Genomic DNA, 19,814 nt, shown 5'->3' on the forward strand with positions numbered 1-19,814 from the left:
GAGCGCACGGGTGACGCGACTCCCGCGCTTCCTGCTCCGCGGCGGGGCCTCCTCCGCACTGTGACGTGCCAGGCTGTGACCAAATATGTCCCTTTCCCCTCCCTCGCCGGCCCCATCGCCCGCAGGCCGCCTCGAGCCTCGGGGCTGCCACTTGGACGTCAGCCTGCCCAGGTGTCGCGGGCCAGCCCCCCCGCGCAGCGTCCTCGGCGCGATGCCCTTCAGGAAAGGTAGGGGGTTCCCGGGTTCTCCCCAGGTGCGGAGACCCTTGTCCCCTCGGGGATTCCGCCTTGCCTCCTCCCATCCTGCACTGACCATCCTGCCGCGCGTTACGCCCCTTCGCTTGGCGCCGTCCCCTCCAGCCCTGCGCTGTCCCCTTGAGCCTCGTAGTGTCCGCGGCTACACCACGTGGATGCGGGAACCCCCGCTGGGCTGGGAGGCGGAGAGCGCAGTGCTAGTGGAGGTACTTCTAGCGAACCCCAGGATCCTACGGCGTCCCAGCTCCGGAAAGCAGGCAGAACAGCCAGCCGGGAATTTCAGCGTTTGTTTCTGGGAAACTTGGGTCATTGTGATGGCCGGAGCTCGGCAGCCTGGGGCGGATAGGAGGGAGACTGCAGAGGGGAGGAGGCCGCGGCGTGTGCAAGGCAGATCCCAGGCTAGCTCTGCCTTCGCATTGTCACCCTGGGGAAGTCATTTTTTTTTTTTACCCCGCACTTTCAGTTTCCTCCGCGGCAAAATGGGCACAGGAAGAGAGCCGGCTGTGGGAGGACCGGCAGACAAGTATAAAGCAAACCGGTGCCCCGCTGAGGTCGGTCTGGCAGCCACACGCAGTGCCCGTCTAGGCTTTGCAGGCTCTGCCCACTGCCACTGCTGCATCTGAGCTCATTCACCTTGGCATTCTGCCCCAGAGGCCAGGAGATTCCTATGGCTCACTGCGGGGGTCGCCAGAGTATTTGGTCCCATTTTACAGGCAGGGCTATGAAAGCCCAGTGAGTCTCCAAGCCACTGTTTAGAGCTGGGCGGGACCCCGGGCCACGATGCTCAAGTCAAAGCCTTGGAATGGAAGTGGGAGCTGCAGAAGGGTAGAGTGACTGGGAGACTTTCAAACTGGGACTCTCTGACCTCTGCAGTTTTATTTGTGTTGAGAGGAACGTCACGAAAGGCTCGGCGGGGCTTGGTGGCACGTGCCTGTAATCCCGGTGCTTGGGCTGATGGGGGAGGGATGGAGGCAGGAAGATCAGAAGTTTAAGGCCATCCTAAACTACAAAGCAAGTGGGAGGTCCCCTGGGCGACTTGAGACCTTGCTCGAGACAAACAAAAACCGCCTAAGGCTCTCCCACTGGGCCTGCGGACTTGTGGGTAGAGACGGAAAGAAAGCCTGGCTCGCCAGGTGCTGGGGCTGTGTAGTGTGGCTCTCCGCCTCCACCCACCTTTCTTGTCAAGCTTCTCTTCTTTCATAACTCAGGTGAATGGGCAGGTTATTTCTGTGGTTGCTGGGAGGCTATGGTGGCCTTTGTCCCTCATAAGCACAGAGTGCTAAGGTACCATTCCCAGCTCCGGGCTGTGAAGAGGGCTGGCTCACACTCCTATGCTGCTGGAGATACGCAAAGGAAAGAACTCGGTCAAAGAGCAGGAGTGATAAGTTCTCTCTGGTCAGCGGTGATGTAAGCCCACAGCCACTGTCCTCAGGGTCTCTGTTGCCCCATGCATAATGTGACCACTTTGTCCCCAGACCGCCTGTCTTGAGGGTGTCAGAGTCCTTATCTCACCTCATTAACTGCAGTGCGAAGAGTCATTGATGACACACTTACTCACTTCTCTCTCTCATATTTATGACCTTGTGGTCTCCGGTGGGCAAATTAAAAGAAGGCAAAGGTGTCTGTTAGCCATCACAGTGCTTAGGGGATGGCCTTCCAAACTGAAGTAATTATGCTCTTCATTTTTTTTGTGGGGGGGGGATGGTGGAGTGGGTCGAGATAGAGTCTCACTGTGTTGTCCTGGCTGGCCAGGAGCTCAGTATGTCGACCAGGCTGGCCTCGAAATCGCAGATATCCACCTGCTTCTGCCTCCCAAGTGCTGGAATTAAAGGTATGAGCTACCACGCCTGGCTCTCAGGGACTTTAAAATAAGATTTTGCTTTATAGCTTGTTGTGGTGGTACATGCTCATTACCCTAGCACTTGAGAGGCAGATGCAGGATGAGCAGGAGTTCAGATTTTTAAAGACAGGATAGCGTGTAGCTCAGGCTGGCCTCACACTGGATGCACATCGGAAGCTGGCCTTGAACTAATCCTCCCACGTCCCAGGTGCTGGGATTTGCAGGCATTTGATGCCATTCCCAGATAACAGCTTTTTTTTTTTTTTTTTAAGAATTAGCTTATCTAGTGCATTATTATAAAGGCAAACTATTTGTCAACCGCCAACCAAATTTGGCTCTACATTTGTTCCTAGTTTTAATCTGAAGAACCATTGCCAAACTGTGGGGAAAGTATCACTTTCCCATTCCATGGTTACTTTCGGAAGGTCCCAGTGTGTGAGAAACTGCTTGGAGGCCATGCTGTCTGGATCTCCCAGATGCTTGGATTTCAGCCAAGGCATAGACTCGGGTGGGCTTTGAGTCTGAGGCAGAACTTCCTTGCATGTTAAATTGTGAGCTTAAAATGTTTAAATTTTATCTATTTATTTTGTGTATGTGAATATACAAATACACATACACCATGGCACACATGTAGAAGTCATTTCAGGAACCAGTTCTCTGTCTACGATGTGGGTGCTGGGGGTTGAACTCAGGCTGTTAAGTTTGGCTGCAAGCGTCGTTACCCACTGAGTAACTGATTTGTAAACCAGTTCTGAGTTATAAACTCTTAGCAATATCCAACAAGTAGGAATCTCTGGGAGCCGGGGTGTGGTTTGTGTTGGCATCCTGATTAACCATACGCTGTGACATGGTCAGTTAGGAAAGGGACCACTGATACTCATCCCAACCCTGGCAGACACGGGAGAACATATGTGTGCACACATACCTATATTTTTAAAATTTCGAGCCATCTGAACATATCAACTATTCAGAGTACAGTTAAAATGAAGATATGAAAAAGTCTTTGCTGTTTTCCACCCTAAGCCAAAGGCAATCAGATAGAGGAGGAGGTCTCCTCTGTGGCCCGATGGAGGAGGCTTCTCAGTGAGCCAGAGGCTAGGAAGCCTATCCTTTGATATAGTTCTGTCCTTAATATTTTTTTTATTATTGTGTGTGTTTGTGTATGATGTGTGTGCATTAGTGTGAATGCGCGTGGAGGTCAGAGGACAACTTTCAGAGTTGGTTCTCCTTCTCCTGTGGGTTCCAGGGACTTAGCTCAGGTCTTCAAGTTTGTGTGGTAAAGTGCTTTTACTTGCTGAGCTACATCCCTGGCCCTCATTTTTATGATTGACAATCATAAGGCCTGGGACCAGCACTGTAGGGGCCTGGAGGAAACGTAAATCAGGTAAGTAGAGGAGAGTTCGGTAAAGAGCTTTCTCTGAAAGATTGGGTAGGATATAGGAACCCCCCAGAGGTTAGCAAGAAGGCTGTGTATCCACCTCAGGCCTAAGATGTTGAGGGGGCAGTGTGGCTGGCTGACTGAAGTCCTGGCCTCTTGTGGAGGATGCAGGCATCTGGTGGGCTGCAGAGAGACCCTGGTGTCCTCTGTCTCTGTTCTCATGGCACTGACAGCTATGAAGCCCGGAGCCTGATGGTACTGTCCCTACAGGTCAATCTGCCTGGCTGTAGTGCAGGGTAGACATGCCCAGTGGTGGACAGTAGATGTGTTGGAACCACACATATCAACCTTAGGTCCTGGTTTTATGCCTCCCTTACAGGAAGCACACAGTAATATCGCCTGAATTCCATTAGGGCAAAGTTCAGCAGTCCCATGCCAAGTTATCCCTTCATCCTTGACACTGTGTGCCAGCATTTTCCAGGTAGTAAGTAAACAGACAGACATAGGGCTCCCTCCCTGGAGCGCACCTCCTATGATATCCAGCAAGTGCCAAGAGGAGAAGGTCAGAGATGGGCACAGGGCTACGAGGCTGGCTTTATTGGTAGAATTCGTGCAGAGCATGTACACACTAGGCCCCGGGTCCAATCTCCAGCGCTCCAAAAACTGAGTGTGGTAGTCTACACCTGTAATCCCAGCACTGGGGAGGTAGAGGATCACACAAGATCATCCTTGCCTAAATAGCAAGTTCAAGGCTAGCCTGAGCTGTCTGAGACCCCACTGAAGGAAGAGAAGGAGGAGGAGGAGAAATCCGAACACAGATTGAGGTGTGGTGACACATGTCTGTAATCTCAATACTCAGGAGGCCACGGCAGGCAAATCTTTGTAAAATCAAGGCCAGCCTGCATTACGTAGCAAGACTCTGTCTCATAAAATCAAAACCATGTGTGCGGTGGTGCAGTCCTACAATTCTAACCCTTGGGAAACGGAAGCAGGATTTTAGCAAGTTTGAGGCCAGCCTGGATTACATGAAGCCCTGTCTCTAAACCAACAAACAAGTAAAGGATCACTACTCTGCTGTTTTTCTCTACTCTCTTTAACACTACGTCTAATGTTTAAAAAAAAAAAATCCAGCAAACTAGTAAAATAAAAAGAAGCCCCAGCAGAGAGCCAGTTCTGAGTTTCTGTTTTTGAATGATAAAAGCCCTCCACTCCCATCCCACACCTACTAAGGAAATGAGACTCTGGACAGAGAGGGCTGTGGCCTGGCCAGCTGCGGTGAATGAAGACACGGCCTCTCCTTGGATTTGGTGTTGTGGTGGTAGTGAGGTACTTATACCTTTGCATCCCACCTTTCTGACGTGGACTCCAGTGAATGGCATGTTGTTGTTGTTGTTTTGGCACTTTGTAATACAGGTGGAGTGTTTGGTGAAGGGGAATACCCCCTCATACCCTCTGTGGCTCGGGCAATAAATGACCATCAGGATACTGGCATCAACTAGGCATCTTGTCTCTTGCATGGTCTCCAGGGTGACTGCGGCTGTGGTGAGGGAAGGTTTTCAGTCCCAGGACCGACTGAAGAAGCAGGGCTGCAGAAACTGGCTTGAGGTTGGCTTGAGTAAGGAGAAGTTAGGAAACATGAGTGCTGCAAGCTGCAGTAATATGAAGTAGGATTTCAGCTGATATGACAAGCTAACAATACCCGGGAGAAGCCAAGGGCCTTCCAGAGGTCAAGCTGGGGCTCAAGGAGTCTTGGTGATATTGGCTTTTGATTTTTAGCCATTTCTTGCTATGAATTTCTCATGTGCTATTAGTAGCTTTTCCATCATTTATTGGGCACCATTTCCCTTCTACTAAAAGAACATTTAGATAGCCTTCTGTGCAGTAATGCAGCTAGGATCCCTAATTTCAGGTCTCTCTGTAATTATCGTCATTAGCAGCATCTGGCCAGGACCATCCCCGGACGGACGAAAGTATCTTATCAGAGATACCTTTGTACTCTCTAAGAACAGACTTAAGCATCCAGACTATCTGTTTGTGAAGGCCTGGCAGATGTGCTAATTAAGCTTAACCTTTCCCTTTCCAAAGTCTTATCTCTACTTTTAGATCTACCTTTAACAATTAACTCAGAGCTAAAGGGTTTCTACTTACAGGTCCATCAAGCTGACTCAGGCTGCCCAGCCACCGAGTACACTCCCCCGCCCTGCCAGAAAGCAGTAGCCAAGATAGCTTGGACAGATAAGGGGCCAAAGGAAAAGAAGGCCGTTTTATTTTCACTCGTCGCTGATAGACTCCTAACACTTTAACCAATCACTTCTAAGAATATAGTTGAGCACATAAAATCCCCCTTGCTCAGATATTAACCAAATTTAGCCCTCAGTTGATTCTATTCCTCATTAGTCACTTCCCTTTGGGGTTGCAGCTGATGGCTGGCAATTACTATTCTTTTGTGTGGATCTTATTGCCCCTCCTTTTGACCCTGAGGGAATTCAAGCCTGGTGACCTTGCTTTAACCAGAGCATTGCTATTGCATGGGTATATAATTGTAAACCTCAGAGACTTGAGAGGACCAGACAGTAAAGAGAAAAGAGAAGGGAAGAACTAGATGGGGAAGAACTGAATAAAAACGACTGAGATGGGCAAGAACTAGATTGAAGGGGTAGAAGAGAGTACTAGAGGAACGAGATGGAAGATGAGGAAGAGCCAGATGGGGAAGAACTAGGGGGTAAGAATGAGATGAGAAAGACCGACCGAGATGGGGCAGAATTAGATGAAAGAATTAAGATAGTTTTAGAGGGAACAGCAGAAAGATTAGAGAGAATCAGGCTAAGTGTGAAAGGAGCTAAGTGTGAAAGCAGAAAAGAAGCTGTGTAGAGAGAGAACTGACTCAGAAGAATAAAGTGTGTGGACTAAAGAGTTTCGTGTACATAGATTCATTTCTTGTCATCAAAGATTAGATTATCAACTGGTTGTAGCTTCTTCCTGGACCCTGGGAGAGGGCTGTCGAGGGGCTGGACCCCCATAGTCCCCGTTACATGAGAATTGAGCAAACAAAAAGGGGGACAGGAAAGCCGTCAGCTAGACGCAGGGAGGAAGTCAGAAAGTTGTGGTTAAGTCAGGGAGCCACTGTGGAGGGAGGTGAGGTGGCACTCACTTCTGCAAGAACTTGACACCTTCCAGGATGGGGAAGTTGGTTATATAGCTCAGTAAGAGAGTGTATGCCTCACATGCAAAAATCTCTGGGCTTTGGGATTTCATCCTCAGCACCACAGAGAAGGAGAAATGGGGGGAGGGGGGAGGAAAGGGGGGAAATATCTGAGTCTCATAGATGACAGGGTATGGCTTAGTCTAGAGCAATAGTTCTCAATCTGTGGGTCGTGATCACTTGAGCTGCATATCAGATATTTACATTACAATTCACAGCAGTAGCAAAATTACAGTTATGAAGTAGCAATGAAATAGTTTTATGGTTGGGGGTCACCACAACATGAGGAACTGTGTTAAAAGTTCGTAGCATTAGAAAGGTTGAGAACTTGGCCTCGAGCCTGGGTTCTTGACTAAATTCCCTTTCAGGCCTAGTGTCCATCAAACAAAAGTATTTCAAGTATTCTTGCCTGGGCCTGTCATCAGAAGGGACAACAAATAAATAGCAGGTGAAAGTTCCAATAGTAGTGATGAGCTGGGGACCTGGCGCACTGGTAGGACACTTGCCTGGAAGCCTGAGGCTGGGGTTAGATCCACAGTCTCACGAAAACAAAACAACGCTAAGCACAGTAGCTTACACCTGGAATCTCCAGTGCACAAGACACAGAGGCTGGAGGATTGCTGACAAGTAGTGAGGTTCAAGGTCAGCCTAGGCTACAGCAGGAGACTCTGCCAAACATAAAACAAACAACAGCCCCCTAAATAAAAACATGGAGATGGCTCAGTGAGTAGGGGGTCCTTGCCACACAAGCCTGGTGGCCTGAATTTGATCTGCAGGAACCATGTACATAGAGGTGGAAAGAGAAAACTGACTTCACAAAGTTGCCCTGTAATCTCCACACTCATGTCACACATATACATCACACACACACATACACACACACACACACACACACACACACACACACACACACACAGAGAGAGAGAGAGAGAGAGAGAGAGAGAGAGAGAGAGAGAGAGAGGAGAGAGAGGAGAGAGATAGAGATGCACACACACACACACACACACACACACACACACACACACTAATTAGAGTTAAGGGCTGGGTCATTCAGAGCATTCACTCCTCTTGCAGGGGACTTAGGTTCAGTTCTTAGCACCCACACTGTAACTTGAGTTCCAGGGGGATCTGATACCCTCTCCTGGCCTCTATAGGCTCCTTCATGTAAACTCACACAGACAAGCATGCTAAGTAAATCTTCTTACAAATTAGAACTGTTCCAGACACGGTGGTGCATGCAGGGAGGCAAAGGCAGGCAAATCTCTGAGTTAGAGGCCAGCCTGGTCTACATAGTGAGTTCCTGGACAACCAGGGCCCTAGGACACCAGAGAGACCCTGTCTCAAAAGGAAAAGAAGAAGAGGAGGAGGAGGAGGAGGAGGAGGAGGAGGAGGAACTATGACCACCTCCCCCAAAACAAAATCAAAGGCTGGACATGTGTTTCACACCTTCAGCCCAGTGCTCGAGATCAGGACCCAATCTTCAAGACTGTCCTCAACTGCATATCCAGTTGCAGCCTGGGCCATATGGAGACGCTGTCTGATAAAGTTCAAAACCAAAACCAAACCAAAAAAAAAAAAAAAAAACCAAAACCAAATAAGTAGATTTTTTAAAACCACATCGTTTGAACTCCTCCAAAAACAAAGCAAAGGAAAGAAAGGGGAAACAAACATGAACCTCCAACTCTCTCAGCTTCTTCCCAAGTGCTGGGAACTAAACTTAAGGCACTTTGTGTGCATCCATGATCCTCATCTCCACCCTCAGAGACCCTGATATTAGCATGACTGTTTGAAAGATAAACAAGAAGAGGCTGAGAAGGGTTAGGTGAGTTGCTAAAAGCCTCGCAGCAAATTATGTGAGAAGAGAGCTGGGGCAGAGACCTCTGCATTCTGCCTTTCCAACGTGGGCCAGAACTGTCACATGCTGTGTAGTATGGCCTGGCATGGTCTGATCTGGTATGACAGGGTACGGTGTGGTGTACCATGTCAGGCAGACCCAAGTGGTGCACCAAGCCTCCATTAACAATCAAGTTCTTTTTTGTTGTTGTTTTTCCGAGACAGGGTTTCTCTGTGTAGTTTTGGTGCCTGTCCTGGATCTCGCTCCATAGACCAGGCTGGCCTCGAACTCACAGAGATCCACCTGACTCTGCCTCCCGAGTGCTGGGATTAAAGGCGTGCGCCACCACCGCCCCGGCTCAACAATCAAGTTCTTTATACAGAGAGAAGTAGAGAAACAGCATCAGACGCTGGGTCCCTCTGCATCTGTGAGAGATGTGTGCCAGCCCATGAGAGGTGCTTATGGCTCTGCAACCCAATTCAGGACCCCTTCTTTTGTCTTCCCAATATGGTCCAAAGAGCAAATCCCAAGACATCCTTAAGGAGGGAGCTGTGTTAGCCATTGAGTCTCTCATCCGATCCTGGACTCCAGTGAAGTGCCTTGTGCTGTCCTCCACTCAGGGCTCCTTAGGAGGATGCATTCAGGGAGCTCTCTTCTTTGGTGCCTAAGAGCCTTCTGGGTATGAACTGAGCTCCCTAGATTTGTGTGTGTGTGTGTGTGTGTGTGTGTGTGTGTGTGTGTGTGTGTGTGTGTGTGTGTGTGAAAGCCAGAGAACATGCTCAGTGTCCTTCTTCAGGTGCTGACCATCTTCATTTTTGAGATGATTTCTCAGCAGCCTGTAACTCTCCAAGTGTGCTAGTCTGGTTGTCTAGTAAGCCCCACAGAGCTGCTTGTCTCTGCTGCCCCCACGCTGGGATCACAGCTATGTAGCAGCCTTTTGTTGGTATTTAGAAAAAAAAAAAAAAAGGGTGATTTCTGGGGATCAAACTTAGGTATCCATGCCTGGAGCTATCCCCCTAGCCCTTCCCTGGCCATTTTCAGGGACTGTCTCTGACACCGGCTTTGACATGCTTCCCCCAGAGAAGGAGTCCGAGGAGTGACATCAGCCGTGGGAGGACCTGACATGACAATGTCTTCTACAGAGTTCACATCTGAATCAAATTAGGAAAAGAAATAAATGTCACAAGAACTCTGACGATGTTCTGAGTTAGTTTATGATCCTGTGTCCTGCTACATTCATAGTGATCCTTGGCTGCATGTGGAGCATGGGCCACGAGTTGGACACACCTAGTTCTTGCAACTCATTCAGGTAGGTTTTCTTCTTGTAGAGAGTTAAAATACCAACTGCTCATAAATCCTGGGCAGGGGGGACCGGGGGGGGGGGGGGGGATTGTGGGCCTTTGAAATTTCCAAGCTGCCGTGAACTGAGTCTTCCTTTCACGGTCCCAAGCCACTGAGAATATCCTTCGGGAGAGCCCTTTATTCTCCTCTCCATCCCAGCACTCAGCACAGACACTCACAGTCTCGCCATTGCCTCCATATCTGTGGCAGATGCCCCTCACCATGTGTCTTCCTCTCCTTATAGGGGGCTGATGAGATGGCTCAGTGGGTAATAGTCCTTGCCACCAAATCTGACAACTTGATTTTTGAGCCCTAGGATTCACACAGAGAGAACTGGCTCCTGCAAATTTTGTCCTCTGACCTCCACACATGTATCACGGTGCTCGGGATGTCATTCAGTTGATATAGTACTCAACTAGCATGCATGAAGCCCTGGGTTTAATTCCAGCACTCAGGAAGGCAAAACAGGATGGTCAGAAGTTCAATGTTATCCTTGACTACACATCAAGTTCAAGACCAGCCTGGGATACATGAGACACTCCCCCAAAAATAACAGCAGAGAAGGAAATCGCAAGTAATCACAGATGTCACACAAGAAGAGCAGGAGCAGGCAGGTGGAGACGCCCCTCTTGCCTGACATTCTGCAGGAGCTGTGTGGTCTGAGGGAATGCAGTAGCTCCATGTCTGTTTTACCGTCTGCTAATCCAGCCCTCTGACATAAGGGTTCCCGAGTGACCACCTAGAGGGACTACTTATTCCACAGGCCGATGGACATGTTCACAGACCAGGCAGTCTGTAAATATGCTTTCGTCATTTGTGCTCCTGTGAGATGGTTCAGAGAGCTGCTTAGGCAGGAAGAGGCAGTGGAGTGACCGGGAGCTAGGAAACTAGACCGACGACAGGTCACCTCAATCAGGCACTGTTTGAGTGATCTCAAGAAAGCCACTAAGATCACCGGACTCCATTTACCTAACTGTCAGAAGAAGATGTGCTAATGTGCTCCCAGCCCTGATTCTGAGGGCAGTGTTTTCCTGTTGCTTGGATGCTTATCACATACATACACCAAGTGCTTGCTTGGCCTTCAGAGCTTACTGGCTAAACTGAACACAAGAAGAGAACGGAGGGACTCAGTGGGTAACGGAGCTCAGTTGGTAGAGTGCTTGTATAGTACAGAGCCGTGGGTGTGCGCCACAGTGCCAAGTGTGTTGGTGCTTATCTGTAATCCCGGCGCTTGGGAGGCAAAGGCAGGAGGATCAGGAGTTCAAGGTCATCCTTGGTTACAAGAAGAGTTCAACCTCTGGCTGAGCTACTTGAGACTGTCTCAAGGGTGGGGGGAGGGCGATTCCATTTGCACTTTTGTCCTCCAAAGATTTTGTGCTGGATGTCTGTCAGCATCTGTAGGTGAGAAGGTAAGTTTTCAGGCAAATGTCATATGAAAGGTCCTGCTTCTGGTCTCTGGATTCCTTTGGCTTTGACTTGACAGCTGCAATGTATGTCGTAAATATACCTTCTCCCTTCACTGAGATTGCCTGCAGCTCTCTGTCTCTCAGAGCAGGCTGCCCTGCGCACAGGTCTGTTGTTACTTCAGGTGCCTGCAGGACAAAGCGCTCTTTGATAGGGTTCCCACAGTCTAAAGTCCCTCCTGCTGTCTAGGGAGAAAATGACTATGCATTTTTACACTTGGCTAAAAGGTTGGAAGCCCTCGTGTTTTCTTTATATGCTCGATGGCAGGCAACTTGAAATCTACAGAAAATAAGAAAGAAGACAAAACTGCTCAGCATTTCTTGTCCTCGGAAGAAATCAGTTGCCAAAGATTTCCTGCTTGGGAGCGGAGCTAAGGGTGAGAATGTAGCTCAGATGTTAGTTAGAGTGCTTTTTTAGGACGTACCAAATCCTGGGTTCAATTCTCAGCACCTCATAATCTGAGAGTGGTGGTGTATATTTATCCCAGCACTTCAGGGATGGAGGCAGGAGGGTCAGGAGTTCAAGGTCATCCTATGGCTACATACAAGGATTATTATTATTTTAATTATTATTTGAGACAGTCTTTCTGTGTAACCCATGCTGTCCAGAAACTCACTGTGTAGATCAGTTTGGCTTTGAACTCACAGGGATCTGCTGCCTCTGTCTCCCAAGTTCTGGGATTAAAGGGGTGCCACACCATGCCCCTAACCTACATAGAGAAATTGAGACTAGCCTGGGCTACATGAGATCCTGGGGAGAAAGTGAGAAGAGGCTGGAGAGGAACAGCTCAGGTCTGCAGAGCGCTGTCTCTCCTCCTGCTGACCCGTAACTGTATGTACAACCCCCCCCAGGGGGGAGGGTGCGGGGGCTGTGTCTAAGCAAGGAGGCTCCAGGGTGTCTTGTGTCTGGCAGTCAAGGTACTTCATAAGAGGAGACAGGCTTAGAGTTATCCTGCCCGCTCCTGGAGCTCCTTCTCCAGGTTTCTTCAGAAGTCCTCCTCATGGACCACTCAGCAGACAACCTCCGTTTGTATTTTTGCAGGCACTCTGTCAGAAGGAACACTGTTTTGACCCCCTGTCCCGAGGAGGATTTTTCAGAGGCTCCAGTGCCCCTGATGCTCAGAGACACTGAGATACCAAATGCTTTGAAGTTAGCTGCTCTTTCCCACGGTGGCGTTCGAGACTTTCTGTAACCTCTCTCCCTTAGGCTGCTTTGGCCATGCTAGGGGTTCATCCAGTTGCCCTGCACGGATGAGAAAGGGCTAGGCAGTTAGTGGGAGGCAAAGGGGAAGTTGGGAAGATACCTCAAAGGAAGCGTGGACTTTGAAACCGGAAGAGAGAAAGTGAAGGTCCGCTGTGGGATAGATACAGATAGGCTCCAGGGAAAGGCTGCCCTTTGTACTGAGATCTGTGCCTGCTGGGAGCCGGATGCCAACTTAGATCAGTGGGCACTGAAGCATTGGTAGCCGAAGGACAAAACTACACCCCTGATGGTTTTGTTTAGTTGCACTTTAGAACTAATTCAGGAAGTGTCTTATGTAACCCATGTTGGTCACAAGCTTAATACGTATTAAGGCTGCCCTAAACTCCTACCTCCACCTCCCCAAGTGCTGAAGGCAGAGGCATGTGTCACCATGCCCAATTTTCCTGGGGGAACTCTCCTTTCTTTTCTTTTCTTTTCTTTCTTTCTTTCTTTCTTTCTTTCTTTCTCTCTCTCTCTCTCTCTCTCTCTCTCTCTCTCTCTCTCTCTCTCCTTCTCTTCGTCCTTCTCTTCCTTCTCCTTTTCCTCCTTCTTCTCCTCCTCCTCCTCTTCCTTCTTCTCTTCCTCCTTCTTTTCCTCTTTCTTCTCTTTCTCCTCATCCTCCTCCTTCTCCTCCTTCTTTTTGGTGCTGCTGGGGATGGAGCCCAGGCCCTCAAGCATGCTAAGAAAGCATTCTTCTACTGAACACATCTCCAGTCCTCATTTTTACTCTTAAATTTTTTTGAGACAGGATCTCACTAAGATGACCAGGCTGCCCTTCCACTCATTCTATGGGCTGGACAGACTTCGTTCTCACAATCTTTCTGCTTTAGCCTTCCCTCAGAGCTGGCATCATAGGCTTGTGCTGTTAGATTCATCTTATTGCAAAGCTTTTCAAAAACATTTTTCAGGCCAGGTGTGGTGACACATGCCTTCAATCCCATCACTTGGGAGACAGAGGGAAGTGGATCTCTGTGACTTATAGACCAGCCAAGGATACAAAATGAGACCCTGTCTGAAGAAAAAAAAAACATTTTGAGATTCATTAATTTATATTAAGAATTTTTTTTTTGAGACAGGGTCTCTATCTGTTCTGGAACTCACTATGTAGACCAGGCTGGCATGGAACTAACTGAAATCTGCCTCCCTTTGCCTTCCAAGTCTTTTGTCACCATGCCTGGCAATTTAATTAAAAAAAGCCACTTTGTTGAGATGTTATTTATTTTTCTTTTATGGGTGTCTTGTGTAGATGTACATCTGTGCACTGTGTACAAGGAATGCCCAAAGAGACCAGAAGAACATGTCAGATGCCCCTGGACCTGGAGTTACAAACAGAAGTTGCCATATGGATTCTGGAAACCAAACCTGGGTCATCTAAAAGAGCAGCCAGTATATTCTTACCCTCTAAGCCACCTCTCTGGCCCCTGTAATTTAAAATTTAAAACATTTAAACATTTTGTTTTATGTCTATACACCACATGTGTGCATTACCTGCAGAGGTCAGTAGAGAGCATTGGATCCTCTGGAACTGGAGTTACAGATGGCTGTTAGGCCCTTGTGGGTGGCTGATGCTCTTCACCAATCAGCTGACTTTCCAGCCTTTAATCAATCAATCAATCAATCAATCAATCAATCAATTAATTAATTTTTGGAGACAGGGTCTCACTTTGTTACCCTGGCTGGCCTGGAACTCATTTGCCAAGTACCCTGGGCTGGCCAGGAACTCACAAAGCTCTTCCTTCGGCCTTCCAAGTGCTGGGATTAAGTGAATGTGGCACCATTTATTATGTTGTTCTGTGTGTGGGTATGTGCAGGAGGGCCAGGAGAGGGCACCAGGTCCCTGGAGCTGGAGTTACAGGCAGTGGTGAGCAGCTTGATGTGGGTGCTGGATATTGAACATAGATCCTCTGGAAGAGCCAAACACACTCTGTACTCCTGAACTATCTCTCCAGTCCACTGCAAAACTTTTAGAAAAGCTTGATGCCCCAGAAATTCCGATGAATAGTTTTGTTTGCTAATTTGGAAAGCTGCTTCCTGAAACAACTCATCCTTAGGCTGTATGTACAGCACATCCTGCTGTTTTCTAGTGTATTCCGTTTCACTGCAAAAGACTCTGGTTTTGCTTCAGTAAATTGACTCCAAGGCCACAGTCGTCTATAAGCCATGATTTTGAGGTCACTCTTCCATGTACCAGATTATCTGCAGAGGTTGGAAGTGTTAGCTCTCCTCCCTAGCTCCCTTGCTGCTAAAGTTCTGGGTATGGCTTAGGTACTGTGGAGAGTTCCATGTAGCCCAAAGTAAATGGTCTCCTAATGCCTGTATTTTGAAGGCTTGGTTTCCACCTTGTGGTGCTAGTGATATGTGGCACAAAGGTATTGTTGTTGTTGTTGTTATTATTATTATTATTATTATTATTATTATTTGCCTTAGTGTTTGTCATGCACGTGTGTCTGTGTGAAGGTATCATATCCCCTGGAACTGGAGTTATAGACAGTTGTGAACTGTCATGAGGGTGCTGGGATTGGAACACAGGTCCTTTGGAAGAACAGCCAGTGTTCTTAACTGCTGAGCCATCTCTGCAGTCCCAAAGGTGTGGATCTTAATGGTAGGAAGTTAAGTCACTGAGGGCATATCCTTGAAGGGGATATTAGAAGCTCAGCTTCTTCCACCTCCTCTCTTTGCTTTCTGGTCACCATGAGATGAGTCATGAGACTTTGTACATCATAAGCAAGAAAGCAACCGAACCAACTAATTGTAATCTGAAACCAAAATAAGCCTTTTTTCCTTGTGAATGTATAATACAGGGGGTGAGGGTGAGGCATGGATAGGTGTGTGTGGGGGGGAGGTGGGTTAGAGAAAAAGCTTAGCGGTTAAGATCACTTGTTCCTCTTCCATTCCCTGCTCCATTTCAGGCACCTCAAAACTACCTCTAACTCTAGCTCCAAAAGATCCATCACCCTCTTCTGGCCGTGCACGCGCGCACGCGCGCGCACACACACACACACACACACACACACACACACACACACACACACACTTTAAAATAAATTTATGATACCCTTATAAGTTGATTGGCCCATGCATTTTGTCACAGAGATGAAATGTTGACTAGCGCACTGAATGACTAGTAAACCAGTGTGAACTGAGGGTAAATGTTGAGGACGCAACAGTGACATGTAGCAGACTAAACCCATACCTGTGGAGTTTACATCATGACAGAGCTGGAGTGGGAACAAGATCCACAAGAAAACAGGTAAGAAAGTGAACACTGAGGTATAAGACCCTCTCCTGGCCTTCTGGTATACCTTCCATCTCCTGCACATACCCACACACAGGACAACATAATTTGAAAGACCAGGGAGTGTTACATGTGGGGAAGCACCAGGCAGAGGCCTTATGGCTGGAGTGGGCAGCTGAGCACTGAGGAGCTTTGTTGCTGCAGAGTGGGTATGGGAGCAAAGCAGGGGTGGCCTCGGGAGGCAGTGGGCAGCTAACACAGGTTCTCCACGACCACAGTAAAACCTTCACCTTTTGTGTACAAGGAGATATGAAGGCCTGGGATGGTTTTAATGAAGGCAGGTGTGGTGGTTTAAGTGAAAACGGCCCCCATAGGCTCACACACTTGCATGCTTATTCCCTAGTTGATAAACTGTTTGGGAAGGATTGGTAGGTGTGGCCTTGTGGGAGGAGGTGTGTTGCTGGGGGTAGACTTTGAGGTCTCAAAAGCTCATCTCAGGCCCAGCATCTCTCCTTTTCTCTCTGTCTATGGCCTGTGGATTAGGATGTAAAGCTCTTAGCTACTGCTCCAATGCTAGTCCTTTCTGCTTCCCACCGTGGTGATAATGTACTAGTCCTGGGCAATTGTAAGCAAGCCCCCAGTAAATGCTTTCTTTTATAAGAGTTGCCTTGGTCATGGTGTTTCTTCACAGCCATAGAACAGTAGCTAAGATGGGAGGATTCACTTGAAGTTGTAAATATACATTCGGTTGGGAACCACTTTCCTGAATCATAGGGTGAAGCTGTTCAATCTGGTAGGAGTTTCAGGCACAATGCAGGCAAGCAGATGATGGCTTAGGCCAGAGATGGTGGCACTCGTTGATGGATCTGAGTGGGAGAGAGAGAGAGTGAATCATCAATCCCTCCCACAGTTGCCTCCTACCTGAACTTTAGAGGTGTTGGGGCCACTGTTTTCTTTTTTAGCAGCTGCGCTGGAGTCGAGGCGGTAGACTGCAGTGTGCTGAGTGAAGCCTTCACTATAAGACAGGCACCTACTGTCTTCAGACCCTCTCTGGGGTTGCCTTCAGTCACCTGTGTGAGGTCATCATGACCTCTCTGAGTGGCTATGCCTCTGAGGTCCTATGTCTGATAGATGTTTTGAACAGCCCACACGAGGTCACTATAACCTGCCTGAGCAGCTTCAGCTTGTGGTCCAAAAGGACGGAGATTCAGCAGATAGCCTTCCAGAGAGAATTGTTATGCTTTGAGTCAATTACCATGTAGACTTCTTTTTGTTGGCATTGTTTTATTCTTGTCAAGTATATATGTGTGGGGTGTGAGTACATGCGTGTTTACATATGTGTTGGTGCACATGAGTGCAGGCACGTATGCTTGTCCACAAGCATGCATGTAGGGGACCAAGGGTGATGTCAGGAATCTTCCTCGATCACTCCACCTTACTCATTGAGGCCGGGTCTCACAGTGAAACCCAGAGCTCTCTGGTAAGGCTGGTCTCAATAGCCAGTTTGCTTTGGGGATCCTCTGTCTAAGCCTTCTGAGACCGGAATTATAGCTACGCTGCCATGAACACCAGGTATTTATGTGGGTGCTGCATATCTGAACGCTCATCCTCTTGTGTGTGCAGTAAGCGCTTTAACCACCGATTACCACACTAAGTCCCTGGCCTTCTTTTAAAGAAGAAACTGGCTCGACATGGGGATGAGTGCCTGTAAGCCTAGCACTTGGAAGACAGAGGCACACGTAAATAGATAAATAACAACAAAATCAAAACAAGAATTTTTGTTTCATCAACTTGTTGCCTGATAATTGCCTTATAATAGCAGCTGGGCGTGGTGTCACATATCTTTAAAGGCGGATCTCTAGGAGTTCAAGACCAGCCTGGTCTACACAGAGAGTTCCAGGCCATCCAGAGCTACACAGTGAGACTGTTTCAAACAACAGTGACAAAATAACCCTCTTAAAGGAAAGTCAGTGTGCACTCTGCCAGGAGTCACACTTTCTGTCACGTCATTTGTGGTAGCTGCAACGTCCCTGGAGAGTGCCAGAGGGAGCCTGTTTCTAGCAGAGATCACGATTTTGTTTGATACTGCTTTATATGAAAGCTTTGTTACTAACTGGTTAGACTGAGAAAAATGTCATAGTCAGCCAGGCTGTGGTAGTGCACTCCTTTAATCCCAGCACTCCGGAGGCAGAGCCAGGCGGATCTCTGTGAGTTCGAGACCAGCCTGGTCTACAGAGTGAGATCCAGGACAGCCAGGGATACACAGAGAAACCTTGTCTCAAAAACAAAACAAAACAAAAACAAAAAACCCAAAAAAACAAAAACAAAAACAAAACAAAACAAAAAACAAACACAGTCGCGTGGCATCTACTGCTTTATAGAAAACTGATTTATTCTCTAACCTTATAAAAACTCCCAAACCACTCACTTCAGAATGAATTCCCATAAGTAACAACACGGGCTCATGTTAGGGAAACTGAGCAAGGAGACTGTCCTTTTTTAAAATCTGTGGCTGTGTACTTCTTGGTTTCTGTCAGAAACAACTGAATGACCATAAGACCTTTCAAAACCAGGCTCTAGGCTGGTGAGGTGGCTCTGTGGGTCAAGGCATTTGCTGCTAAGTCTGATGACCTGAATTGAACCCCTGACACCCACACAGTAGAAGGAGAGAATGTTGTCCTCAGACCTCCTTGTGTCCTTTTGGGCACATTTCTCCTGATCCCAACATAAGTAACAGTTAAAAAACACAAACTCTTTCCCAGTTTGGGTGGTGTGTGCCGGTAGGCTATGCTGAGGAGGCAGAGGCAGGGCAAAAATCACAAGTTCCATGCCAGGCTACACCTTTTGGAGGAGCTGAGAGTGAATAGGATCAGAATGACCATTACATGAAATGCTCAAAAAATTAAAAATCATGCTGTGTGATCTGGGTAGGGTGGTCCATGCCTGTAATCTCAGCACTCAAGATGAAGTAGGAGGATTTCTGTAAGTTCAAAGCCTACCTGGGCTACATAGCAAGTTCTGTAAGTTCAAAGCCTACCTGGGCTACATAGCAAGTTCTGTAAGTTCAAAGCCTACCTGGGCTACATAGCAAGTTCCAGGCTAACCTGACTTTTGTTCAGCAATGGCACTTATTTCTGTGGAATTGCTAGTTTCAGGGTTAGAGTCTATGAGATTGCATCAGGCCTCTAATACAGATGGAAGTGCTGCCTTCCAAATAACGATTTAGATGTGCAGTGGTTGAAAGATCATCAAATATTCATGGTGTTATTTCCTTCTAAACTTGCCTATCTCATGGTAGCTAATACATGTAATCCCAGAATTTAGGAGTCTGAGGCAGGAGGATTACTGGTATGTTCAAGGCCAGCCCAGCCACCATGACCAGATTCTGGCTATTTTAATTAGGAAAATGAGATTTCTAATGATAGCATCTGATGACCCCCACGAGCAATGGCATTTTGTTAAGGGCAATCAGTGACGTCAAATACCAGTTCCTGGGGCCTCATAAAGTATCTACACAGATAGGCAAGTTTAGAAGGAAATACCACCACAAATATTTAATGTCCTTTCAACCATTGCCCAGTGAGCATGTACTACTTTAAAGAACAGAAAATAATTTTTGTATCTGGGCATGGAGGTGCACATCTATAATCCAGCACCAAGGAAGTTGAAGCAGGAAAACCTTGGTTTGGAGACCAGCCTAGGCTACATAGCAAGATCCTTCCCCGCATAAAGATAATAATAATAGCAAGGCATAATGACATATATGTATGAAAATGTCACAATAAAATCCATTATTTTGTATTTTCACTAAAAATTAAAAATCTATTTTTTTTAAAAAAAATGGTTTTTGAGGAGTCTCATGTAGCCCAGACTAACTCACTATAATATGGTCCTGAACTTTTGATTTTCCTGTCTCCACCTCCCAAGTGCTGGGCTTACAGTTGGGGACCACCACCACATCTGGCTTCCAAAAATTAATTTCATTTATTTACTTATTCATTTATTTATTTAGAGACAGAGTCTC

The 19,814-nt window shown here is 47.5% G+C and overlaps 1 protein-coding gene across 6 annotated transcripts in view; it reads left to right on the plus strand.

Moving 5' to 3' along the window:
• Positions 1-33: 33 nt before the first annotated feature.
• Pfkfb3 (6-phosphofructo-2-kinase/fructose-2,6-biphosphatase 3) overlaps positions 34-19,814 on the plus strand; it is an 87,063-nt gene continuing 67,282 nt past the window's right edge. For 2 of the 6 annotated variants that reach the window (XM_052727070.1, XM_052727072.1), the window contains exon 1: positions 34-227. In XM_052727070.1, coding sequence (XP_052583030.1) covers positions 86-227 — 142 coding nt within the window. In that variant the 5' untranslated portion in view covers positions 34-85. The remainder of the gene's footprint in view (positions 228-19,814) is intronic. The other 4 variants (XM_052727077.1, XM_052727079.1, XM_052727071.1 and 1 more) reach the window with 3 other exon arrangements.

Source organism: Peromyscus californicus, unplaced genomic scaffold (assembly GCF_007827085.1).
Source record: "Peromyscus californicus insignis strain IS unplaced genomic scaffold, ASM782708v3 Scaffold_8__1_contigs__length_139910024, whole genome shotgun sequence".
Classification (NCBI taxonomy): Eukaryota; Metazoa; Chordata; class Mammalia; order Rodentia; family Cricetidae; genus Peromyscus; species Peromyscus californicus.